This window comes from Triturus cristatus, chromosome 8, assembly GCF_964204655.1.
Source record: "Triturus cristatus chromosome 8, aTriCri1.1, whole genome shotgun sequence".
NCBI classification, from domain to species: Eukaryota; Metazoa; Chordata; class Amphibia; order Caudata; family Salamandridae; genus Triturus; species Triturus cristatus.
Window position 1 is genome coordinate 1,644,610,332 of NC_140591.1, and position 27,305 is coordinate 1,644,637,636.

The 27,305-nt window shown below is 48.6% G+C and overlaps 1 protein-coding gene across 1 annotated transcript in view; it reads left to right on the top strand.

Moving 5' to 3' along the window:
* Positions 1-1,654: 1,654 nt before the first annotated feature.
* The window catches only part of LOC146808482 (uncharacterized), a 62,385-nt gene continuing 36,734 nt past the window's right edge, over positions 1,655-27,305 (top strand). The window contains exon 1 of the mRNA XM_085620638.1: positions 1,655-4,349. Within this exon, the coding sequence (XP_085476764.1) occupies positions 4,310-4,349 (40 nt within the window). The 5' untranslated portion in view covers positions 1,655-4,309. The remainder of the gene's footprint in view (positions 4,350-27,305) is intronic.

A 27,305-nucleotide genomic window follows, 5' to 3' on the forward strand; every position in this document is an offset into this window, starting at 1 on the left:
CACTCCCGGCTTCCGCCTCAGGAGTCCGATGTTAAATGCGACGCCAGGGCATTTGGCGCGCTATTTATACCGCTTGGTGAGGGGGCGTGGCCAGCAGAGGGGGCGTGTCTCGTGACGCGCCTCGTCCTCGTGAGTTGGCGAGTAAATTCAAGGGGTGTCGTTGCAGCGTGAGTCCGCTGTTCAGGGGGCCAAAAGTGCAAGTGGAAAGGTATTTAAAATCACAGTATCACAACAATTTTAAAAAGATAATGTCCTAGCACTCCCGGCTTCCGCCTCAGGAGTCCGATGTTAAATGCGACGCCAGGGCATTTGGCGCGCTATTTATACCGCTTGGTGAGGGGGCGTGGCCAGCAGAGGGGGCGTGTCTCGTGACGCGCCTCGTCCTCGTGAGTTGGCGAGTAAATTCAAGGGGTGTCGTTGCAGCGTGAGTCCGCTGTTCAGGGGGCCAAAAGTGCAAGTGGAAAAGGTATTTAAAATCACAGTATCACAACAATTTTAAAAAGATAATGTCCTAGCACTCCCGGCTTCCGCCTCAGGAGTCCGATGTTAAATGCGACGCCAGGGCATTTGGCGCGCTATTTATACCGCTTGGTCTGCGGTGCTGCCGGGAGCCGGGCGGAGCGAGCAGTGCTGTCGCGGGGGGTGCACGGGGAGCAGGGGCTGCACTGCGGAAGTGTCAACGCGCCTCGTGCCGCTGCTCGTGCTACTGCTGCGCGCGCCCCGGAGTCTACAGCCGCCCTTCCTTCTTCCGCCGCCGCGAGCCCAACGTTCCAAAGCAAGTGGCACATGATGGATAGGTTTGCAAATGGTTGAATATGTGTGGACATGGCTGGGCTTACTTATATACTATTGTGCGACCTCCGCTGATGTGTCTGTAAAACTGACCTATTGTCCTGACATTTTGTCCTGAATTTTGACCTCCTGTCCTGAATTTGTGTCCTGAATTTTGACCCTTTGTCCTGAAGTTTTACACTCACCGTCCTGACTTTGCACCAATGCCAGTTGGTCACCCTAGAAGCAAACCAGACAGAACCTTCAAAACAGGTTACTTTACGGGGGGCGTGGCTAGCGAGCCAACATGGCGGACGTGAGCTGTGACCGCTCCGTCTGTGAACCCTTCATCATCCTCCATCGTGGCCATCCAGGCCTGGAATGCACGGAATTCGGAGTGCAAGGCGTAGTGGTCACGGAAAAGGCATAGCAGTGCCCTAGAGGCCTAATATCATTTACGTTATGGCCGCAAAGACACTCGCAGCCTATGAGCCCGACACCCACGAGGGGCCGAGGTGCGGAAGCCGCTTGGGCCTGCGTTGATGCCCGCTGCTGAGAGGAAACCCTCATGAGGCGGGGAGTGCTGACGCCAGGGCTCGAGTCGGGGTACCACGCGGGTGGACGGCGTCCCCCCACTTATTTTACCAGGTTTTTCCGGGTGGACGCCGTCCCCCCTGCCCAAAAGCTGGACAGCATTGTGTACCAAAGATATGCTAATATTTGTAATTGGAGACTTTAAGAGGCACCGGTTGTGACGTCACTTCCGGTGACAGCGTCCCCCCCACTTCTTTTCATGAGATTCCGGTTGTGACGTCACTTCCGGTGACAGCGTCCCCCCCACTTTTTTTTTTAGGACTTGTGCCCTGGCTGACGCGAATGCCCCGAGACCTCTGTAAGCTGAGGGACCCTCTGAGAACAGAGGAGACGCCTCAGTGCAGCTCCGGGGGTCACGGCAGGCCCTGGGAGGCTGACGCGGGGCGGCCCTGACAGGACTCAGTCTCCCGCCGGAGAGATCGATGGCGCGCACCGCGGCGGGGACAGCCAGATACGGGTGGATTCAGCGTTGCTCCCCGTAGTGAAGCGCAGGCTGGCCTGTATGCGGCGGTGCTGCCTCGCGCTGGTGCCGCCTCAGCAGCGAGTCTGGACGCGGCCTGCGAGGAGTCTGGGGCCTACATACGAGACGCTGGCTGCTGCCCTCAGAGGGAGAGATGGCGGCGGTACAAGGACATCAGCAAAAGCACCCAAACCGCGGAAAAGGTAGGACGCTGCAAGCGGCCTACATGGAGCGCACCCTGCTGGCACCCCGTGGGGGGAGGATTTCTGTAGGCCGGCCCTGTATTCCCTGGAGCCTGCGCACCAGAACTAATCGGCATAGAATGATCCTAGCCAGGGGTAATGCAGACCTGAGGGGCCTGTGGCCATTTTGGTAGGTGGCTGTAGAAACCCCCAATGCCGAGTCCCGTGCATAGGACCCCCTGGACTGGTGGAGCGCTCACCTTACCAGGGGCATCAACACGCTAGCGGGCAGTCTCGAGGCCCTAGGGAGATGCTGCAACTAAACTGCGACGGAGAGTTGGGAGTCAGGTGCCTTGGGGCGATTGTGGAGGCACTCTCTGGCCACGACGTAACCAGCCCAGAGAATAAGAAGCTCCCGTAGGGCCCCGGAGATGACAAAGGAGGAGTCCTCCTGAAGGCGCAGCTCAAGGCCATCACATGCGCCACCCTGGAACCAACGGGAGGTTAAGAGTGACTGGGACAGATGCCCGCCTATGAGCCGAACTGAAAACAGTGGGGGAAATGCCGATTGGAAGTGCTGCGTCGTTCAGGGTCAAGCATCTAGAGGTAATAGTGACACCCTCTCCTCTGACCTCCTATTTATCCATCCGCTGAGTGTGAGGACCCTTGCACCATTGCCTAGACCGACATTGGAGCCGGTGTAGGGGGCCTTGAAGCAGTGCGCCATAGGGCGGACCTGGTCCTGATCTTCCTAGCACCGAGGAGGCAGACGAAAAGGTATGCGTTTTCACCTGCAGGATACAGAGCATCGCTGGGTGCTAGCATATGTGATAGGAATGCCCACACACATAATGTTAATGGCCCTAGAGTGTGTTGCAACAAATGTGTACCAGGAGCACAGCATCATAATGGGGGACACTGATTCATCCCGACTAGGGGCCCACTGTCTGCCAGCTTCGAATCCTGGCTCCGTACACCTGGCAAGGGCTCACTAAAGATCCATAGAACAGACCTGACGTCTGAAGCAATTGCCTGGAACGTACTGAGTCGACCAGCGCCCCTGACTGTGCTACATTATTGAGCGCAGCGGAGTGGCACTATCATCTGTTTGACGGGAATTCCTACCGCACAGCAGCTACTGATGGGCCGACTACGCACTAACACACAGCAAGGTGCCACACGCACAGGCAACTCTGAGCCACCATACACAGGAGGAGAAAACTCTGCGGATCCGCCAAACACGGCATTGGTAGCTAAACTAGACTCAGTGCTAGCAGCAGTGGAGAAGATTGGTAATGCACTGGAACAAACCAGAACGTCCTTAGAGTCCAGGATTGATAAGGTTACCTCAGACTTCACTCACCTGCACGCTGACCACCGTAAATTAGCTGAGAATGTCAATCTGCACAGCCAGTCGCTTACAGAACTGAAACCTATCACCCAAAGTCATACTGCTGCCCTACAAGGTATTCTGGACCATATGCACACGCTGGAAGACAGAGTCGAAGATGCGAGGTCGCCTCCGATGCAACAATGTCCGCGTGGTTGGCCTTCCGGAGAGAGAGGAGGGACAAAATCCAGAACATTATGTTGAGCGTTGGCTCCAGGAAATATTACCCCCGGGGACACTGTCGCCGCATTTTGTAGTTGAGAGGGCGCACCGAGTTCCAACACAGAGACCATCTCCAGGAGCCAGACGCAACCGTTTCCCTTCTAGCTCCTCAACTACAGGGACAGAGACGCAGTATTGCACGGGACCCGAAAAATTGCAGACCTCGAGGTGGGAGGAAATCAGGTTATGTAGGACTACACAGCACTGGTGCAGAGGCGCAGAAGCATTTACACGGCAGTGAAATACCAACTCTGTGAATTGGAACTGCCCTATTCCCTACTGTTCCCAGCCAGATTGAGAGTGGTGACGAAAGGCGAAGTTCGCTTCTTTGACTCGCCTGCAGAAGTCTGGGACTGGCTGGAAGAGTCGGGCCTGTGGTCAGCATCTCGCCCCCTGGACGGTATTCACGCCAAGACTCCTGGTAGAAGAACCCGCCGACGTGGGAGACACGTGAAGCAGGGACGTGTGAAGTCAGTGACTGTGGCGCCAAGCCCGGAACGGAGCAGACTGGAACGCCAAGACGCCTTAGACATTGTTTCAGCACTAGGAAACGTGCAGTATCGGGAGCACCAGGAAGTGTGCTCCACTGATTCAGCAGCGGCCAGTGGCTCATCAGCCGCTGGCCCAGACGATCCAGATGAAACGAGGCTTCCCGAGGTGACTACACAGACTGCCGATGAGATCATCTGAATGAACGCCGCCGCTATGTACTGTGTCAGAGATGGTTCATGTAAGTAGAGACTCAATTATAAAGCTTATTGATGTGCACACAAATGTGCTACTGATTTGGGCATCACCGATGTGTCGGCCACCATGATGTGTTCCCCACACGTAAGATTTAGCTCCATCTGGCATCAGTAATCGACATTGCACATATGTCACCGTACTGATAAATGTGGGGACAACAATACCCTGTTATACCATAGCACAACATGTCGCAACCATTGCCAAAAATGGCTATACACATGGGAAATGCTTGACACCTATGATAATGCGGCAGAGGGTAACTAAAAGACATTTTAATTAATAGACACATCATACTGAGAAACCCCTCTAAAAAGGTTAGGCGCCGCATCAGCGGCACCATGTGGACCCAGACGGGTGGTGGGGACATTTGTCTAGGAGCACGTGCCACACAGATAGATTCACCACACACTGATATACACACCAACTGTGCACCGGCCTGGTTGGCTAATAGATGGTAACTCTTCTAGACATGAAAGGGATGGTAATGTTGTAGTCCAGTACAAGCTATACATACCCTCCACCAGGCACTGTACTAGAATAGTTTCTTTCTTGTCATTGTGAGACACGCAGTTTGGACGGACTATCATCGTAGTGTTCGCCCCCAGTCATTATAATGTTAAAGGTTCTATTGATGTTTTGGTTACGACAGACCAGCTCGAAGTCCCACATAGGTAACACATGCTTGACAACACACCCCTCGCCTCTGCTCCCAATGACATTTACACACGATTGCCATGACATGGGTTAACATACTGACATGGAATATATGGGGAATGCATACACCCATGAGACGATACTCCATATTCGCCTACCTGCAGAGACAGTAGGGCGCCATTGCCTTGCTGCAAGAAATGCATATGTCTCAAACAGAGTTAGAAAAGCTGCGTAGACGATGGAAAGGGCAGGTATTCGGTACCACATACTCAGCGTACGCGAGAGGCACACTAATCTGGGTGAGGACGGGAACCCCATTCACAGAGGAAGAATCCTTAGTCGATGACGATGGTAGGTATACTTTTGTACGGGGGAGATTAAACGGTCAAACAATATAGCTGGGGTCCATATACGTCCCAAATGTAGACCAACCCTCCTTCCTTGTGTGACTGTCGCAGAAATTAACCCCCTGGACTGGTATTCCCTGGGTGTTGGGAGAGGATTTCAACTCTGTGCTCAACGTTGATCTGGATAGGTCATTTCCCCCCCCCCCCTTAATAAAACCTCAGCCGTATCCAATGCCCAAGCTCTCAAGGACTGGCTCACAAATTGGACGATCATAGACATATGGCGCACTCTTAATCCAACAGAGCGTACCTACTCCTTTTACTCAGCGGTACATGGCCTACATGTACGACTTGATAGGTTGGTGGGTTCCCTGTCACTGCTCCCCTTAATTAAGAAGACAGAATACCTTGGCCGGACACACTCTGATCATAAACCCTTGTGGATGCAACTTAGCTAGGTACTAGACCGTCCTCCCATACTAACATGGCATCCCCAGACAAACGCGTTGGAAGACACAGAGTTCCGATCATCACTAGCGACCTCACTTATTTCGAACTCAATGAGGGTACAGCGAGCAATGCACTCATAAAATTGGGATGCTTTCTATACGACTGTTAGGGGGCATTGCCTGGGGGCCACATGGAGTATACGCAGTCAGTTGACTTCCTCACTCAAAAAAATAAAGGCCCAACTGTTGAGGCATGAACTGGATTTGGAAGGGGAGGGCAGAGACTCAAGACGACTGGGGCAGCAGCACGCGGAAGATGCAGATTTACTGGAACGTTTAAGTTACCATAATTATGCAGCACATACAGCCCGCACACATGCATCATCTAACCGGACGGGCCGACTGCTTGCCTGGCTGATACGACAAGACAACACCTGCACCCCAATAGGAGCTATACGTACACAGGCAAGGGACTCTGTTGTATACGCAGCACGAAATACACATAGCTATGACGAAACACTACACCCAGTTATATCAATCTAAAGGGCACTGTGCTGATCATGAATTGGAGGGGTTTTTAGGTTCCATACAACTGCCTACAGCCTCAGGGGAACATCAAGCAATCCTTAATGGCCAGCTCACACTAGACTCACCATAGGATCTCCGGCCTCCGGGAAAACGCCTGGACCGGATGGCCAGCCGGCGGAGTATTATAAAATGTACTGTGTGTCTCTCATGCAAAGACTCCACACCTTATATACTACTGCCTTGGGAAACAAGAGCTACCTCCCTCGATGCGTGAGGCATATCTAGTGTCCCTGTTGAAGCCAGATAAGGATCCCATGGCACTTGGCTCCTACAGGCCTTTGGCCCTGCTTAACACAGATTATAAAATACTTGCCCAGGTGTTAGTCGATAGACTGGTGCCGGTAGTCCCTATGCTGGTTCATGCCGACCAAAACAGCTTTGTGTCAGCACGGAGCACCTCCCTTAACTTGGGGTGTGTTTTTTGGAGTGGCGACAGACGCTGCACAGGAGTGGCCTAGAGCAGGATGTTTAATTCTGGACTTTGAGAAAAAGTCTTCGATGCTCTGGAGTGGGACCACCTGTCTGCGGCGCTGTTTAAATAGGATCTGGGCCTCGGGTTCCTTCAGTTAGTTAACCTATTATATGTACACAGGCCCTATGGTTCGTGTGTGCCTGGGACAATATATATTGGATGCTGTTCCGGTGCATAGAGGCACTAGGCAGGGGTGCCCTTTGTTCCCCCTCCTATTTGTGCATGCTATAGAGACACTAGAGGCGATGCGCACCACATAGGGAGATGGTATACCCCTGGGAGACACAGTACACCAGATATCGCAAATGTGGATGACCTCCTAGTCTATACTAAAGACATAGAGAGGGTCTCTGACCAATTAGCACGCCTGCTGCAGAATTTTGCCATCATCTTGGGACAAAAAGTTAATGTCAAAAAGTCCTGTATATACGCATTCCAAGAGGGGGGCCGAGACCCAATCTTTACCATTAATGGTAAAAAGGTGCAATGGAGGGAGGATACCTTCCGCTACCTGTGTATCCGGATTTATCGGTAGCCAAGGGAACTGTTTGACTGGAACCTGGGAAGATCCCTGACAGCAATCTGGTCACAAATTCAATTTTGGGGTACACTTCCGCTAGCAGTGACAGGCAGAGTGGCCCTGGCCAAGATGGTAACCCTCCCCCGGCTTTTCTACTACTTTGCCAATCTGCCTTTGTACATCCCTGCGTCCTTTTTTGCTACGCTAACTAAACTCGTCAGGGACTTCATATGGGGAAACGCAAGACATAGAATGGCGCTAGCGAAACTATACTTGCCTACCGACCAAGGGGGCCTTGCAGCGCCCTGCTTTGAGCATTACTATTTAGCTGCTCAGCTGCAATGGGTAGCATGCTGGCTTGCAGGTAGATACCGCACAGACACGGCTACCACACAACAGCCTCACTCGATGGTACAAATTATCAGACTTTTCCACCCTGCCGCTAAGTCGAAGATGCCAACACCGCTGCTGCTTGCGGTGGCGTACAAATGCTTCCGCAGATGCCTGTATATCACCAGAGGCGTCACTCCCTATGCACCAGCGATACTGCTAGAAGGGTCTCCTAACGGACTTACAGTGCTCACAGCGCAACTGATCTTGGAGTGGCGTACCCAGACTTAGGGGACCTCTACGGCGATGGGACACTCATACCGTACACGACTCTGGTAGACGAAGAGGGGTTCCCACCGGGACAATTCCTTACACATCCCTCATTGATAACAACTTTGGCGGCCTGATGAGCGTACATGACTACTGAACCACGTCCGCACCTCACCATACAGTGCGTACATGTCATGGGACGTGGCAGACATCTTATTCGCTGGTTTGCAGCCTCCCTTAGGACCCATGCGGCGCTTAGTATTGACCCCCTCCGTCATAAATGGGAGTTCATCTTGGGACGCCAGTTGATAGACAAGGAATGGACACGGATACTGGAGAGCCCAATACGCATACCCAGAAACATACTGTAAGAAACTGGCTCTATATATACTGCACCAAAGTGAGGTACAGTGTGTATAGAGTCCAAGGGTCTCCAGAGGTTTGGCAGAGGTTAAAGTTAGATAGAACCTTACTCTCTAAAGTGGTAGCTTGGTCGAGCAGTAAGGCAGTATCAGAGGACAGTGTCAAGCATTTGATGCACACACTCAGCAAATGAATTCACACACTCAAGAACTGAACTCTAGGCCAATTGTTTTTGTATAAAAAATATACTCTTGTTTTATTTCTAGAACCAAGCAAGCATGGTACAGGTAAACATATCAATACTTTGCAGTAGTAATTTACTTTTATGAACACAGTTCAACATTGCAGTATAACTTGTACTGATTTTGGTTAGTTTAATTAAGCAGTTTGCAACACTTAGCCGGTATAGTATATTCAAATGAATGGCCTTTTTAAGAAAAATGCAATTCATTACTTTTCAGATTACTTTTGCTAACACAGGGCTGGACCCTAGATTCAGCACTGGGACATTTCCTGAAAACAGTTGAGTACATTTGTTTTAGTTAGAGGTACGATTTTTCTTTTTTAGGACTTTGTTTTCAAAAAGTAGAGGAACAACACAGGAAATAATATCATGTCAGGGTTAGAATAACATGTAGATAAACAAATAATTCGCACATAAAAAGCATAAAATGAAGTATTCAACCTCATGGTAGTGCAATCGACAAATGAAGAATAGAGAGAAGCATAGAAAAGGTGAAAGGAAGAAAGGAAAGACAAATGAAAAGAAGAAGGAGCAAGAGTCAGATACTGCAAAAGTTCTATGTAATTGTAGGTGCAAGAGTAACCCAATAAACAACACTTGTAACATATAGAAAACCTATAGTACAGAGATTGACCCTATAATTATGAAAATACATACATAAAATACTGCCGTAACATATGAAATAGTCAAGGTCGCGTTATTTGAGCTCACGGAGGTTTATGGGAGTCGAAATAGAAGTCCAAAGTGTTCCACACTGATCAGGATGAAGGCTTCGAAGGAGAGTTTGGTAAGGCAATGTTATCTGCACCCTTAAGATGAGTAATCTAATTTAACCAGCCTTTATAAGATGTGTTGCTCGTGTCTTTCCAGTTAGCAAGAACCATTTTCACTGCAGAGGTTAGTAGAAAATCAAGGAGAGCTTTATCAGAATCAGAACCTACATCCACCCTCAAAAAAGCCATAGGTAAGGTAGAGAGTTCTTTAACCAATGTACAATTAAACATTTGAGTTAAGAAGTCAAAAATCGTATCCCAAAAAGGCTTCACTGTTGAACAGTGTAGAATAAGATGGGCTAAGTCGCCTGTTTCTTGGTAACAATTTCAACATAATGCATCGCACAAATCCCTAAAGAGAATAATAGAGCAGGAGTCCAAAGAGCTTTATGTAATAGCCAATATTTGGTTTGAGAGTGTACCGGAGATATCTTATTATATGAGACAGAGCTCCACAGTGTAGGCCATAAAGGTTTGGTTATTGGTACAGAAGAGTGTAGGTCCCAGAAATCTACAATCTTACTATTAAGGTTCGAGATTTTAGGACGAAGGACTTTATATATCTGTGAGACCTGGTGGCCCAGTTTGTTTATGTTTGTTACGAACACTGATAATAATGAATGATCAGTGGATAATTTGGTTTTTGACAGAGCAGCTCTTATTTTCAAAAAGTTATAAAATTCGATATCAGCTAATTTATATCTGGATTGAAGGTCTGAAAACGTAACTTAGGTAGGAGGCATTTTCCAGCTGATAAGGGAAGAAGATGCCTTTCTTAATCCTAGAGTTAGGCATTTGCCTTTGTAGAGTATTTTACTATTGCACCATAATGATTCCATTTTACAGCCCTTAATACTGTTCTCCAGGTTCTTGTCTAGCTTGAGGACTGCTAATTTAGTATTTTAAAAAATAGACTTAGAGCTAGATGGGTAAAGCCGATTGGTTGTAAGGAGTGACAGAGGATTTAAGTTATTGACGATAGCCTTCTCTACCTCTAACCATACAGGCATGTAGCCAGCTGGGGGGAAAATCCAATATGAACCCTGTTTAGCAAGAAAAGCAAACTGGTATAGTTTAAAATCAGCTAGATTCACACCTCCTAATGTTTTATCAAGCCTCAGTTTTTTAATGCTAATACGTGCTTGTTTGCCGAGCCAAAGGAATTTAGTGAGAAGGATATCTAGCTTGTGGTGAAAAACGTCTGTCAAGAGGAGCGGGAGCATGCTGGTAAGATAATTAATTATGGGGGTGATCATCATTTTTAGGTCTCGCCTTGCTATCGCGTAAGCGATCGCAAAGCGAGACTATAGAATACGGGTTTCAAAAGTGCTCCCAAAAAGCGGATTGCATGGCTAGCACGCGCACAATCACGCGCATCGTGCCGCCATGCAATCCGCCTTTTGGGAGCACTTCAAAGGGTCCGCTCCCCCGCCCCCAAGCGCGCGCGCGCACCACGCTCCGCCGGGCTTGTTATAAACCTGTTAAAAACCTGTGAGGATGTTGCCGTCATCGACTACCTCGCATAAACCCACCTGCCAGTAGTTATTTGGATCGGATAGCAGTGACTGCAAGAGAACGATAATTGGAGCACGACATTTGAGAGTCGACCTATGGCAGAGGACGCAGTGCACAATTACATCACAACCACGTCATATAGGAGACTCCCGCCTCCCGCAGACCGCAGTCATTTCCGCGCATCTACTTCACGAGGTGTACACCAGTATAGTGTCGTGATACTGTGGTTGTACACCTATCCACTTTGCGTTTTAGGTGCAGTGACTACTGCACCTGGGCTAGTTAAGCTCACCTGCTTGTTGTTTATTTCGGCTAGCCGCGCATGGAGGTGAGGCGTAACCGTTGCGGATCACTGAGGGGTGTGTGGTGCGTGTGTGGTGCAGGGTGCTTTGTGATGTGTCCATTTCTAAAGTTTGGTTGTCTGTTAGCTGCATATTTTGCAGATCTTTGACCGTGGTTTATACACTGGCTAGCTGCTATACACCATTTTTATATGCAAAGATTTTTCAGAAAATATTGATTTGAATTATATTTCAAAGCGTTAGCCTGCACAGCGATCAAGTGATCCCTGCAAATACTGTTTTTCTGTCTGCATTTTAGCCAATCGCGCACTGCCTTGTTTTTACCGCAGACCGTACACGCATACGTAATTTTTGCCATGACGTGTACTGCACATGGATGGGAACAAAAGGCATCCCGGCCAATGCTTGTTTTTTTAGCTATAACTGAATCGCTTGGACAGGAACTAAAGTGAAATGTGAGCCGGAGCCTGAGGGGCGGAGCTGTGGCGGTGCCTGTCACGCAGAATCGTCACTTTCTGCACAACCCTGCTTGTCCTGGACATGCATGTTTCCCTTCCCCGCACACTTTGTTTTTGCCTTTCGCTTACCTGTTCCCCTTTTCTCACCGCCTTTGCCACTCTTCTCCCTGCCCGTGCATCTTTGCCCCTTCCACACTCTGTTTTCACACTTCCTGTCCCCTTCCCCCTATCTGTCCTTGGCCTCTTCCCGGTTTCACCTCTTTCTGCCTGTGTCTCCTTTAAATACATATCTTTGTCCTGAACAGTGCCTCTCTCCACAGTCTCCCAATGTTTGAACTCGTCTCCTTCTTTCATAGCGCCTACAATCTAGCTCCCTCTGCCCTTCACGCTGTCTGTGCCCCTCCTGTTTCTGGCTGCCTGTCGCCTCCTCTCCCCTTGCTCTGTGTCTGCTCTCTGCCTGTGCCTCCCCACGGCTTGACCTCCTCCGTGGATCGTCGTCTTCCATATCTGCCTTTGCCCCTCCTGTTTCTCACCGCATGATCTCTGTCCGTGGCCCTCCTCTTCCTCAAAGCCTGCAATCCTTCTTTCGCGTCCCTTTACACTCTGTGTTCTTTAACAGTTTGCTCTAGTTGGCATCTTTCCCAGAATGCTTTGGAAAACAAGCATTTGCAATGCAATAGGTCTCGCAGTTATACGAGTTTGAGCTATTGGCATTATAAATGACAGTGCCTTTTATTTATGTTTTAAAAAAACCAAACTTAAATAAAAAGCATTGTCATTTACAATGCCAATAGCTCAAACTCCTATAAATGCGAGACCTATTGCATTGCAAATGCTTGTTATAGTTTCAATTCTTCCCCACCACGTAATAAATTTTGGAGACCACGAATCCAAATGTTTTTTGATTTTTTTTCTAGCATTACTTTCTCATTCTGGTGGAGAGTATCCATTAAGTTGTTACCAAATTCGATTCTCAAATATTTTATATATCCAGATTGCCACATTAGGCCTGATTCTCTCAAAATATCTCTAGTACAGTGCACATTTAATGGTTTAACTTCTGATTTGTCTCTTTTTAACTTATAGCTGGAATGGACGGAATATTCTGTGATTGTATCCATCAGAGCTGCAATTGATGTATCCGGTTGTTCTGTCACTATTAAGATGTCGTCTGCGTAAGCGGCTAATTTGATTTGGACGCCATTAATATCCACCCCCTTAATACTCGAGTTTAAGTTAATATCCTGGATAAGAGGTTCCAGTGCTATCAAAAATAAGGATGGGGACAGTGGGCAGCCCTTTCTAGTTCCCTGTTAAAGGGTAAAGGATTCTGATAGGGACCCATTAACAACAATACGGGCTGATGGTTTAAAATAAAGAGACATAACCATGTTAATGTAAGCCTCACCTAGATTGAACGAATGCATACATCGGTCTAAAAAAGCCCAAGAGACACTATCAAAGTCCTTTTCGGCATCTAGTGTGATAGCAATGGACGGCTCTGATTTAGTTGCAGCATTTTCTAGAACATGGCATAATAAACGGGTATTTTTGTTAGATATGCGTGTGCGAAGGAACCCCACTTGGGACTTACTTATCAATTTTGGGAGCACCAAATTGAGTCTAACAGCTAACATTTTTGAATAGATTTTGCAATTCACATTGATTAGGGATATAGATCTATAGTTTTTCGGTAAGACAGGATCTTTCCCTTCCTTCAGAATGACTATTATGTTGGCTTCTGACATAGCGTCTGACATAATCCCTTTAGTTGCAATATGGTTAAAAACATGTTTCATAGTTGGTTTTAGCTGGTCTGAAAAAGTCTTGTAAAACAAAGCTGTAAAACCATCATGTCCAGGGGCTTTGTTATCTTTCAATGGTTCAACTGACTTTTCAATTTCCGAGATACTAATTTCCTGACCTAACATAATTGTGTCGTCATCAGTAACTTGTGGTAATTTAAGTCTATTTAGATATTTGGTACACTCCTCCAGGTGAAGGGTCTGGTCACTCTTATAGAGTTCCTATTAAAATGCTTTAAAGGTATTCAGTATATCTTTATGTTTTGTATGAGTTTTGTTATTAGAGTCTTTAATGGATGAGATAGCGTTCTGGTTCTGTTTGTGTCTGAGATAGGAAGCAAGTCATTTTCCTGCCTTATTTGCCTCACATAAATTAAGGGCTTTAAATTTATTGATCCATACCCCTGCCCTCTCACTTGAAATTTTATTGTATACATATTTCTTGTGTGTTAATAATGTAAGTATTTTTGTGTCATGTAGTGATGAAGAGTGAGAAGATTCTAAGTTTTTAATCTCTTGTTCTAATTGCCTTAGCCTCAGATTCATACGTTTGTTTATTTTTGCCTTAATTTCGATTATTATACCCCTAATGGTGGCTTTTAGAGCATCCCAATGAGTGTTTATGCCGGTTTCAGATGTGTCATTATGTCTGAGGTAATCTGAAATAGCATCTTCGATTCTTTTTTTTTTATCTTCAGGGTCAGATAAAACATAATTATGAAATCGCCATCTTGTAGGCACAGGCTCTTTGTGACAGCCCGCCAATTTAAGGCTAATGCACGAATGGTCGGACACTAACCTAGGGGCTATATCCGCATGATCAATTAGCCGTGTATGGGAACCAGAAATAAGAATATAGTCTATCCTGGTGTAGGAGTTATGAGGAGTGGAATAAAAGGTGTAGTCTCTTGTGTCTGGATATTGGAGGTGCCAAGGATCCTTGAGGTTAAATTTAGAGCAAATAGTCTGGAGTATAGCATGTGAGCTCGTAGGATGGTAATGACAGGTAGATTGTCAGTTATTGGGTCTAATTGAATATTAAAGTCACCTGCTACTACAATAAGATCCTCTTGAGGAAGACCCTCTATGGTGCTAGATATGGATTAGATCCTCTCCTTTCCTCAAATGGGTCACCAGAAGTCTGCCTTCATTGTCATGTGATTCCACCGAGATGTTAGCTTTTTTTGATATCAATGTAATTACACCCCGTTTTTTATTGTCAGCTTGGGAACAGGCCATTTGCAAAATCCAGTTACATCTAATAAAGTTACTATCATCTTCGGACAGCTTTGTCTCTTGTAGCAATATGATATCTCCTTTAGTTTTGGCCAAATAATCAATAATGTTTCGGTCTAATCGGGTGATTAAGTCCATTAACATTTAAGGACACTATATTAAGGTCTTTTGCTGGGGTGTGTGGTCTATTGTGAGCCATCATATAAGAGATCGTATAGCCAGTATCTCGAGCATATAATCAAAGTGAGACTTACTGACCATTGAAGAAATAACATGAAATTGTGGCACAATGAGTAAACCTCATTAAGGAACGTTTCAAGCGCAAACTCTAGGTACATTGTAACAAGGTGAACCAGTAAATACGGGTACTCTTGCATAACAGACTGAAAGAAAGGCCTAAGCAAAGAAAAGTTTAAGATATGGAGTGAAGAAAGAAAAGAGGTGAAGAAGAAGAAGAAGAAAACAAAAAGTAAAAGGAAGATACAACTGAGAAACCCCAAGGCACTAGTTAAGGCATTGGAAGAAACATTCTGCAATCACTAGAGTTCCTCCAGCCCCCCCCCCCCACTATCCCCTCCCTCCCCACCCTTCCCTGAATACCTCGAATGTAGGAGGTGCGACGGCAGGATCGTCTATCCGTCTCATGGAGAATTAGCCGGCTAAATTAACTTATATCTCAATTCTCCCAGAGTTTCACATATGGACTGATTAGAATATAACACTGAAGAATTTGCACTCCTCAGAAAAATCAAATTGGACAGAAATATCTTAGGCACTTCTGTACACATTGTATATAACCATATATCTTCGAAAAGTAGGGCATTTGTAAGCCAAACGAATACAAGTAAATAGAAGAGGATCAGCAGCATTTTCACTATTAGTGATGGTAGCAACACAAGAATATGTATTATCAACAACAAAAAACGACCTAGTAAACAGAGGTACATAAGGCATAAACACCTAGCAGCGCTGTATAACTGATCAGTTTCCAACCTTTACACCGGACATGGAGACGATTTTCTCTTGCTGGTGTAAGATTGCGAAGAGTCCATGTCCTGAGTGGCTGGGCCTTCCAAATAGTTTGCGAGGTCTCTAGGGTCATTGAAAAAATGATGCCTACCACTGTCTATAATTCTGAATTTAGTCGGACCGACAAAAGGAGAATTGAATGTTTTTGACCCTCAATTTGTCACGTAAGGCAAGAAAGCCCTTCCTAGTGTCGACAGTAGGTTTAGAGTAATCCTGCATGAAGATGATATTGTGTCCGTTCCAAGTAAGTTGACGATTCTTACGAGCATGGTTAAGAATAGGTTCTGTATTTTGATATTACAGTGGCTTACAGATAATCGGACGGGAAGCCTGTCTTAAGGAGGATTTTTAAAATGTTTTTTTTTTTCCGAAAACCTTTTTTAACAAATTCCGCATTGCCAAAATAAAATTTTGCATCAAATCAGAGCATCGTACACATAAGACCATTCGCGGAGTACTTCAAAATTAGGGAGAACCAATCATACATAAGCGTTATCGTGTCCAACAGAACAAAGCTTAATCGAACAATACATAGCTGTATGATGTGGGAACAGCACTGCAGAGGGAAGAGCAGGTCCGGCCGGGGAGAGATGGGGACAGGAGAAGGAGGGGGCTACTGACCAATACTGGCGGCCGCTGCGGGCGGAGTGACGGCAGGGAGCGCGGGAGAGGCAGTCTGGCTCGGATGTGATCGGGCATGAAGGTACGTTACCAGGGGGCCCCATATGTCGGGCGGGCAAGACCTAGCGGGCATAAGGTCTCAGAATTCAGACAATAGGGTCTGACATCTCGATGCATCTTCAAGCCAGTGAGCGAACTTAGGAGCTGGCCTATGCCCCCAGCACCTGGACACCCCACGCCGCACAAGAACAAGCAGCATTGCGACCAATCGGCGAGGGGCATCCGGGCAAAACTTAACAAAGCCCAACATGCATAACGGTGGATCGGGCTGAACCGGTGCCGAGGTGATCTCAGAGAGGGCGGCGCAGACCTCCCGCCAGAAATCTGACACCTTTGGGAATAACCAAGCAAGATGAGCAAAATCAGCAGCAGGAGCAGAGCAATGCAAGCAACTATCGTTAGGGATGAGCCTCAATTTATATAGCTGAACAGGGGTACGGTATAGCCTGTGCAAGTATTTGAAGTGTATAAGACGGAGGCGATAGTTAGAGGATAGTTTCTTCATCTGGATGCAGCAATAGAGCCAATCAGCTTGGGAGATGTTCATACCAAGATCCTCGCCCCACGCCATATGGGCGCGATCAGTGGAGATGGAGGAGGTCGACAACGTAAGGGCATATAGTTTGGTCACCAGCTTCCGGGGAGTGGGGGAGGAATATATAAAGCCAAGAGAGGGCATCGAAGGTGGAGGTTGGGAGAACGTGGAATGTAACTCCCTACAGATAGCCCACAGCTGGTAAAAGAGCAATGTGTCCATAGGACCAGAGGTCGCAGGAAGAGAATATAAGGTGTTTCCGGGGTAGAGATCTGCCAGTGTCTTCAGCCCCAGGCGGTCTGCATGTTTGGACATGCCAGATGGTTGGAAGGGGGGAAGGCAGGGTGACGTACAATCGGCATAGTATTAGCCAATAAGATTGGAGCGTTAGAGAGACGAGGCAGTCCTAACCAGGCACAGCGCAGGAACTCAACCATGTCCACCTCAGCTCGTGGGCGACTGGCCGGAGCAAACAGGGCAGTGTTCAGCGGCCAAGGGGTAGCAAGGTCAGCTTCAACCGCGACATGCGGCTGATAAGGGGAGGGGTGAATCCAGAAATTTAAAAAGCTGGCCTGGGCACTTAGGGTGTAAAGTTTGAAATTGGGAGCGCCCATGCCTCCAGCCAACATGGGGAGAGTAAGGACGTCATATGCAATTCACGGTTGCTTGCCAAACCAAACAAGATCTTATGAAAAAAATGGGCCGTTAATGGTATGGAGATATTTAAAAAGAGGTAAAGGAATTTTGGGAGGACTACCATCTTAGCGATTGCTATACGGCCAGCCAGTGACAGGGGGAGCCGGTTCCAGTGAGGTATTTTGGTCTCAAGCCAGTCCACCGCACTTCCAAAATTGGCCCTCCAAAGGTCATCCAGGTCCCTGCTCAGCCAAATACCTAGGTAGCGGGTGGGGCCAGAGGCCCACACGAAAGGAAAGTCTGGGTATGGATGGCTTGGTGGCATATGTAAGATGAAACAACACTGACTTGTTCCAGTTCACCTGTATACCGGAGAGTCCACCAAACCGTATTATCTCACGCATGCGGCAATCCGAAGGTTTGTCCGGCTTAAGAAGAAGCATTATCACCGCCTCACGGAGCGATGGCGGGAGAAGGCCATTATCAAAGGAGTCATTATACATGGCGGCTAGGTGCGGCACGAGGAGGGGAGCAAAAGTTTTATTAGAACGAAGCAGGGAAGCCGTCTGAGCCAGGGGCCTTGTCACTGGGCAGACTGTTAATGGCAGCGAGTATCTCTTTCTTGGAGAAGGGCTCTTCTAGAAATTTACGGTAATAATCTTCGAGCCAAGCAAGTGAGAGGGTATCAAAATATTGGTTGAAGTCCTCACATGAAGGGGTAGAGCCCGCTGTATAGAGTCGCGTGTAATAATCCATGAAGCGCGACTTGATTTCCTCAGGGGAAGTGGTTCTATCAGGGCCGCCGTCCCGAAGCGCCGCGACATACGATGCAGCACGGGGGGGACAATCGACCTCACCGAAGCAGCATGTCCGGGCCTCTATGCCAAGGAAGGAGAGTTCCCTGTCGGCCTCCTCAGCAAATTCTTAATGTTTTTCACGCAAGCGAGCGAGCGAGCGTCTCAGAGCTGGGGTGCATTGCATGAGCGGAGTCCAAAGCCTTGATCTCCAACTCTAGTTTATCTAAAGTGGTGCGGATACAGCGAAGGACTCCGGATTGTTTGGAGATACACTCGCCACAAATCACAGTCTTAAAACCATCCCACAGAGTGGAGGGCGAATCTACAGAGCCGACGTTCAAGTCAAAATAGTTAGTGATCACGGTTTGGCTCTCGTCAAAGAACACGGAGTCAGGGAGAGCGTTCGGGGGGAGTCGCCAGGTGAAGGCCCGCTGTGGAGAGTTAGGAAGGCGTGGACAAAGCTGGACTGGCGCATGATCAGAAAAAGTGCGCGCCATATTGTTAGCGGAAGTTAGCCAGGTGAGAACATCTGGGTAGGTGATCCAAAGATCAATATGAGACCAGCAACCGTGGACACCATTGACGCAGGTTCCCTTGCGGGCCTCGGGCCATAGATGACGCCACACATCATATAGTGAGTTGTCGGCAAGTATAGACTGAAGAAGAGCCGCAGAGTGCGGGTGTGAAGAGTAAGGACCAGAGCGGTCCAGGACAGCAGAAAGTGTAACGTTAAAATCTCTCCCCCAGAGGAGTGCCGCAGGGCCCAAAGACGAGATTAGGTGCCATATATGAGTAAAGAAATCAGGGTCATCCAAGTTAGGGCGGTACACAGCCGCAATCGTCATTGGTTGGGACAGTAGGGAGCCATGCAAAATAACATACCGCCCATCAGGGTCAGTAAGTACCTGATTTGTATGCCATGGAAGCCGCTTCTGTATCAAAATGGACATTCCCCGGGAATAGATGAAATAGAAAGAGGAGTGCAATTCACCCCAGTAGCGCGACTGGAGCCTAACAGAAGTTGCAGGTAACAGGTGGGTTTCTTGTAGGAGGCAAATGTCAACTTTGTGCCAGAGTAGGTGGGAGTGAACGAGCCGGGCCTTGCGGTAGTCATTAAGGCCGTGGATATTCCAGGTCCAGCATATTGTATCAGTCATACTATATAAGAGCCAGGAAGTATGGAACGCAGGGCAGCGAGCATAGTTCGCGTCCGAGGGCTGGTGTATATAGCGGGGAAGGCATACCTGGAAAGAGAGGGGGCGAGGCAGTTGCATGGACCATGGACTGGAGCCAGCAGGGACCTGCGAGTATGGATGGCATAGCAATGGGCGGAAGACACAAGTAAATAAGAGAGGTGAGACAGGCGGTGCCAGAGCAGATAGCGCCTGTCTAAGGGAGGGCAAAATGCATTGTACAGATGCAGTGCAATGATCAGACATAGCGGTGATGTGATGCATACGGAAGCAATACAAGGAATGAGAACATAGAAACAATAGCACCTCAAAGAAAAACAAGGCAATCCAACAAACCCACCACCCCCACCCAAACAAACCCACCCCCCAACATAAATTCTGGATGCATGAATCTTGCAATGTGAGAGCAGAAGGAGTACAATAAATCACAAGAGCTCCTCAAAAGGAGGACACAAAAACCCAAAGCCCATCCACCCACACCAACCCTCCAAACAGGTCGAGCATCCACCCACAACCTTCCTGGGGAACCACAACTGAGAGGGGAAAAGTCAGCAACAGAGGTGGGAATCATCCTGCGGGGGCATGGCAGCACCCAGCATTCACCCCTGCCGGAAAAAGCCAGAACCATCTGCAGACTAAAGGGAAAACAATGCAGCACATCCAAGGAATAGCCGGTAAGCCCAGTGCGTGGATGTAGAGGTGAGCAATGCGCAAGTAGTCAATCAGGGGGCAGCCATAAGAACCGGTCCCACATTTTAAAGCAAAACCTTATATAGGAAAACACGAAGCCAAAAGCATTGAAAGGATACATTCCAATCATTGTCACTCATATTAGCTGCAACTGGGTACTGAGAACTAGCTGGAGTGGTGGGAACGGTCCAGCTGTTTAGCGAAGGCGAGAGCTCCCTTTGGGTGTGGGAATACCAGGGTTTTGGACCCCTGCCTGACCCGCAGCTTGGCCGGATAAGCCAAAGAGTAGGACACTTCGTGTTTTTGCAAGATGCGTTTTGCGGGTAGGAATTCGCTAAGGGGCAGCCTGCACAGCCAGGGTGTAGTCAGGGTAGAAAGACAGAGTATTACCTTGATGCCGGATCTCACCCCTCTCCCTGGCAGCCCAAAGAACTGCATCACAAACCCGGAAATTTAGGATTTTTGCAATGATCGGACGAGCAGGTAGTCCAGGAGCAGGCAGAGGGAACGGTGTGCTCTCTCCACGATGAAGACCTGGGAAAGTGCATCCCCAAGCAGTTCACGCAGCAGCTGCTCCACATAATCCTCCATCCTAGTTATGTTGGTAGACTCCGGCACCCCTGTGATGCGGAGGCCGCTCCTACGAGAGCGGGCCTCCAAATCTTCATTCTTCAAAAGAATGAGGTTGAGGATTTTGTCCATTTGGGGCAAGTTTTGGCAATCTTGGGTGGCGGAGTCCTCCACATCAGACACTCTTGACTCGACGTGAAGCAGACGATTTTCATGCGAGTCCACCCTAGACTTGACCACGTCCAGGCGGGAGGTCAACTGTTCAAGCTGCGTGGGGATCCCGCACACAGCCGATTTGACCTCCAGCATGATGGCTTTAAGGTCGGCTTCACGCGTGACAGCCATCTCCGCAGGGGCAGGCTGGTCACCCCCGTCGGCAGTGGCGCCCTCCTGGCACGTCTGCCTCCGTTGATCGAAAGTTAGCCGGGGCTGTTTAGGGTCAGCCTTACCCATGGCGGCTGCCAGGAAAAGGGAGCACCGAAATGACAACCAGCGCGTGGAGAGTCTGTAATGTCCAGCACTATGGCAGAGTAGGCAGGGAGTCGCTGCTACCAGAGAAAGGCTAGGGGAAAGAATTCAGCGGCAGAATCACTCATGCCGCCCAGGAGGTCCAGGTATAGAATGCAACCAGAAAAGGGGGTAATAGCGGGGATATAAGGGGGGCGAACGACTCCACACCCCCCCCCCCCACCCCCCCAGGCCGATGCACAACAGGCAACAATCCCCTCACTCACCCCTGGTACAGCTGGATAACCATAGCAGAGCAGGGTAGGCAGCCGAGGTCCAGGCAGAACGAGCAGGCAGGCACAGGCAGAGAGAGTGGAGCCCACAGGTCGCTGCTAGTGGTGGCCAGAAGAAGCAGACCAGGCCGGACGTGGATCACGGGGCCCTCTGACACAGAGCAGGCAACAGCGGGTGCACGCTACAGCAGGAAGGATGACAACAGGCAGCTGGCCGGTACAGCTGCCGCAGCTAGGAGGTGCCGGGAGGAAAGAAGAACACAGCCGTAGCGGTGGTAGCCCACAGCAGGCGGCACGGGAGGGCCCGGTAGTTGCAAAAGAGACTGGGGGGCACAACAGAAGGAGTAGGCAGGCGCTGACTGAAGAGGAGATGATTTTGCGCAGGTAACCAGCAGATGATTCCAGAACAACATTGCCCAGGATCGTAGGGCCCACCGGTAGGCCGCCGAACCAGCAAGAGGGCAGAGCAGGGGTAGTGAGGCCTCACACGTTGCAGCCACGGAGCAGCACATCCGGTAACCAGGAGTCCGCCGGGGAAGAGGGAGCAGCCCGCAGCAGGGAGTCATGGGGGCGTGCGGCCCAATTCACCCGGCCCGATGGGAAACCGCCTCTACGGCAGACACCTAAGGGTCAGGCGAGGCGCCCGCCCGGGCGGTGCGACACGTGTACCCCAGATCCCGCCACAGAGAGCCCCCCAGTCGCGAGACTCACCGGCAAGACGTTGGAGGTAGCAGTGCAGAGGGCAGGGTGGATCAACCGCCAACAGGCGGCCTGAGAATAGCGACAGCCGGCTGAACCAGGCGGAGCAGTCAGGGCCCAGGCCCGGGGCGCACACAGCTCAGGATCAGGCACCACAGCTCGCAGGGCCACGGGAGATGTGTCAATTTGTACCCCAGAAGAAGGAGATATGCGATGGCGGAGTTCCCGACGGCGATGGACGGAACGTCTGCATGACATTAACGGATAAAAGGCTTGGCCGGCGGAGCCCACTCAAGGTGCGGCTATCTTGCAGCCAGCTAAGCCACACCCCTTGTCTTGAGGATTTAAATGTTGGAATTCTGTGCGCTCTATCCAGTTCGAATTGATGGTCGAACTTTATGCCTGTTAACTTCGGAATCCAATCCTCGGGGAAGGCTAGACATGAATCTACAGAGTCCTCCGAACCCTCCGGGACATCAAGAATTCGACTGTTGCCTCTCCGATTGCGATCTTCAAGCTCAGCTGTTTGTCTTTGTAGCGTGGCTGTCAAATTCCTCAGGAACTTCACCTCATTAAAAGATTTATTAGAGATATCTTCTACATTGCTAATTCTTTGTTCAGCCAGTGCTAACCTAGTATTGACTGTGTTCATGTCTGCTCTAATAGATGTTATTTCAAGTTGAATAGTGTCCGTAGTTTGTTTGGTGGACTTAGCTAAATCATGGACATTGGTCCATTTTTTAAGGATCATGTCTAGTGTGCTATTAATGTCCGGTTTGAGTTTGATAGGAGAATCAGAGGCTGAAGGTTCACTTTTGTTCCTTTTGTTTTGTAGCTTAGACTCCCTGTCTGCCATTTTGCCGATGCCTTGGGTGATTGGTGGCGCGTGCTACTAAAAAATCTCCCAGCAAAGGAACAAGCACATGCTGATTTGAAGCCACTGAGGGGGTACCAAAGCACTTAAGTCCACTGCATGGTTACTGCACACTTGCTTTGAAGCACACTAAACGTTACCGCAAATAGGTGGTACGAATTTTAAAGAATATTATTGTATTTCAAATGTTGACACTTCAAAACCTTTTCACATAGAATCACCAATGTTATCCAATGGGAGGAAGTTCACTTAGCAGGTAAGTTACTTTTGCGTTACTTTTGTAATCCAGTGCTGGACTCCTAGTTTCAGCACTGGGACATCTACTTAAAACAGGTAAGTAATTAGGTTTTTGTAGTTTGTACGATTTTGAAAGAATATGCTTGTATTTCAAAAGTTGACAGTGTTAAGCCTTTGATGTACACACTCAGCCAGCAAATGAATTCACAAACTCAAGAATTGAACTCTAGCCCAATTGTTTTTGTAAAAAAAATATACTGTTTTATTTCTAGAACCAAGCAAGCCTGGTACAGGTAAGCATATAAATACTTTGCAGTAGTAAATTACTTGTATGAACACAGTTCAAAATTGCAGTATAACTTGTACTGATTTTGGTTACAGTTTAAGTAAGCAGTTTGCAACACTTAGCAGGTATAGTACATTCAAATGAATGGACTTTTTAAGAAAAATGCAATTCATTATTTTTCAGATTACTTTTTCTAAAACAGGGTTGGATCCTAGATTAGGCTCTGGGACATTTCCTGAAAATTGTTGAGTAAGTTCATTTTAGTTAGAGGTACGATTTTTAAAGAATATTATTGTATTTCAAAACTAGACACAAAAACTTTTTCACAAAGAAACCCCCAATGTTATCCTATGAAAGGAAATTCAATTCACAGGTAAGTTACTTTTTAGTTACTTTTCTTACTCAGTGCTGGACACCTGTAATGTAATTTAAAGCGGTATTTATAGAGCGCAGCCTGCCACTCCGAAAGGAGCATTCTGGCGCTGGTTGGTCGAAGGTGAGAGGGGGTCCTAAGACTACTAAATAAGAGAGAGACAAAATTCATCTGGGGTGCTGAATACCCAGGTCTTCAGGGCCCTCCTGAACTGCGTTTTTGTATTCAGCAGTCTCAAATGAGGTGGTAGCAGGTTCCAAGCTTTGGTTCCCAAAACAGCCACTGTTTTTCCTCCTTTAGTTTTACATTTAAAAGTGGGTGGTTTGAGAAGGTTGGCAGAAGAGGACCTGAGAGTCCTGGTTGTGATGTAGGGAGTGAACTGTGCCGAGAGATACTTGGGTCCCAATTTATGCCTGGCTCTGTAGGTGAATAGGAGGATTTTAAAAATAATTATTTTGTGCACCGGAAGCCAGTGGAGGGCTTTTAATGCCGCCGATGCCGAGGATCTTCGTGGGAGTTTAAGAAATAAACGAACCGCAGCATGTTGGACAACTTGTAGTTTCTTTAATGTTCATTTGCTGGCTCCTGCCAGGAGGCTGTTGCAATAGTCTAGACATGAAAGAATCAAGGCTACTGCCACTGATTTCCTTGCAGCAAGTGGAATTAGATCAAATAATTTTTTTAGTGATTTAATAATGCTAAAGCAGGTCCCTGCTACGGCTGTGGCGTGTGGAAGGAAGGAGAATGCAGTGTCAAATTGTACTCCTGAATTTTTGGCTACCTTGACTGTGTCAGGCGGGGGTGATGGGTTCAACACCGGGACCTTTCCTGCAAACAGTTGAGAAAATTCGGTTAGGTTATTTGTGCGATTTTTAAGGAATATTCTTAGTTTTCAAAAGTCGACACTTGGAAACTTTTTGGGAGAAAAAGTGTCAATGTTATCCTATGAGGAAAAGCAGTTTATCGGTTTCGAGGTAAGTATTCGGTCTTTGAAGTTAGGGTTCTGGGCCAAGACTCAGAGGTCTCCCAGGGTCAGTGACGCACTGTTGTTGCACCCCCAGTGGCACTAGGGCGGCCGGTGCAGAGTGTTAAGGCCCAATGTTATCCTATGGAGGATAGGGGGACTACGGTTGGTGGCTGCTGGCAAGCAGGCCACTGGGTTGTGGGAGCAATGCCCCTAGGGTTAAGCTCAGGGCAAGTTGGGGACCAGGTAAGCACCAAAGGGTCACCCTCAGCGGCACTAGGGCGGCCCGGTGCAGGGTGCTGTTTTGAGGTCAGGTGCCTGTTGATTTCAATGGAGATTCTCCGGGACAAAGAAACACTGCAGGCTCGGGGACGAGGATCTTCCAGGAGTGACCACCACTTCGAGGGGTAAGTAGGGATGTAGAGGGTTGGTTAGGCACCACTGGGTTGGGCACACAAGGCCATGGGGCGTCGGGTGCAGGGGTGCCTTGGGACATCGGATTTTCTTACCCGCTCTGGTCGCGGTAGGGGGGTCTTCTGGATTGAGGCTACAGGCGTCAGGAGGCAGGTCAGGGGTCACCAGATCTCCGGTCAGGATCGCCGGGGGAACCTCCTCGTGGTATTTGTCCACTCGAGCTGGATACGGTGGGTGCAGAATGCGTGGGATTCATGGTTTCTTGCTGGCACCAGAAGCTGCTGTTCAAATACGTCCGGTGTTCACGGGAGAAACAGCTTGGAAAGTGAAGGCAGGCTGGTCCTCTGGGGTTTTTGAGGTTGCTGTCCGCTGGACATGCCGGGGTTTTGCAGGGGCAGGTTTGAGGGGAGACAGGCCTGTAGGGCTGGGGCAAAGTCAGTGGGCATCGTCCTCTTGTTAGCTTGGCATGGCTTTTCGTCCTTCTTCTTCTCTTCTTTTTCTTGTAGGTAGGCTGGACCTGAGGAAGAAAGGTTCAGGGTGCCCCTAAATACTACATTTTGAGGCATTACAGGTAGGTAAAGGGCAGGGTCCAATGGGTCCCTTCCCTGGGGTGGGTACACCCCATATTCTGCAACTCTCCAGTGGGAGGGGGGCAGGAGCCTGTACCTGGTTGGCTGAGTCCCCCCCATCCTCAAGATGGCGGGGACACGAGGTTGTGCTTAACCTCGCCTCCCGCACCTTATGGGTGGAGTTGGCAGAGGTAGGCTCACCTCTCTTCCTCACTTGTTTTTCCAGCCGGTTCTCCCGCCCAAAGTGGGGAAGGTAGAACCAGTGGGAACCAGTTGTTGAAAGCAGCATATGGTCTGGAGAGGCTCACAAAGGTGGAATGCCTTTGAAGCTTCTCCTTCATGAACCCTGCCCATCCTGGGGAAGGAGGCTTGGCACCTCGTCCCAGGATGTGCATTGTTTCAGGCCCCCGAGAGCAGCAAGTTCTCGACCCAGGGGTCCAGAAACCTGTCTGGTGGTGGCAGCCTGCGCAGCCACTCAGTCAGGTCACTGGGAGATGGTTGAGTTTCAGGGGGCATCTCTAAGATGACCTCTGTCGTGCATTTTAAATTAAATCCCAAACTGGCATCAATGTGGGTTTAATGTGCTGAGAAGTTTGATACCAAACTTCCCAGTCTTCAGGGTAGCCATCATGGTGCTGTGGAGTTCGTAATGACAAACTCCCTTCACCATATACTCTTAATGGCAACACTGCACTCACAGGGCCCAGGAATGGACTTGGGCACTGTAGGGGTAAAGGGCTCATGCACCTGTACCCTCACCACTGGCATAGTGCACCCAGCTAGAAAGGTGACTGATGTATGTCAGTGGTTTGTGGGCATGGCACACAGGGACGAATAAAAACAACAGTGGATGGACAGAATGCAGAACAATGTCATAAATTCACCCCAGTACAGAGATCTGGGCCTAAATCCATAGTTTTTTTGCTCACCATGCCATTACAGTTTGAACCCAGCCATATGCAAATCAGTCTTGACCCTGTGCCTCATGGGAACAGTCCAGCCTGAACTGCCAAGCCAGGTCCTCCCTGGACTGGAAACAAGCATCCTAGGACCGGTTTTGGGGTTTCACCCCTCTTCAGCCAGGATAGCTTGATTCCAGTGGCATGGAGAGCACGTGACCCACGTCTGGGCATACATACCCTTCCCACTCGGGGTGAGAAATGCAAAAACAACAGTTGATGGACAGAATGCAGAACAATGTCATACATTCACCCCAGTACAGCGATCTGGGCCTAAATCCATTGTTTTTTTGCTCACCATGCCATTCCAGTTTGAACCCAGCCATATGCAAATCAGTCTAGACCATGTGCCTCATGGGAACAGTCC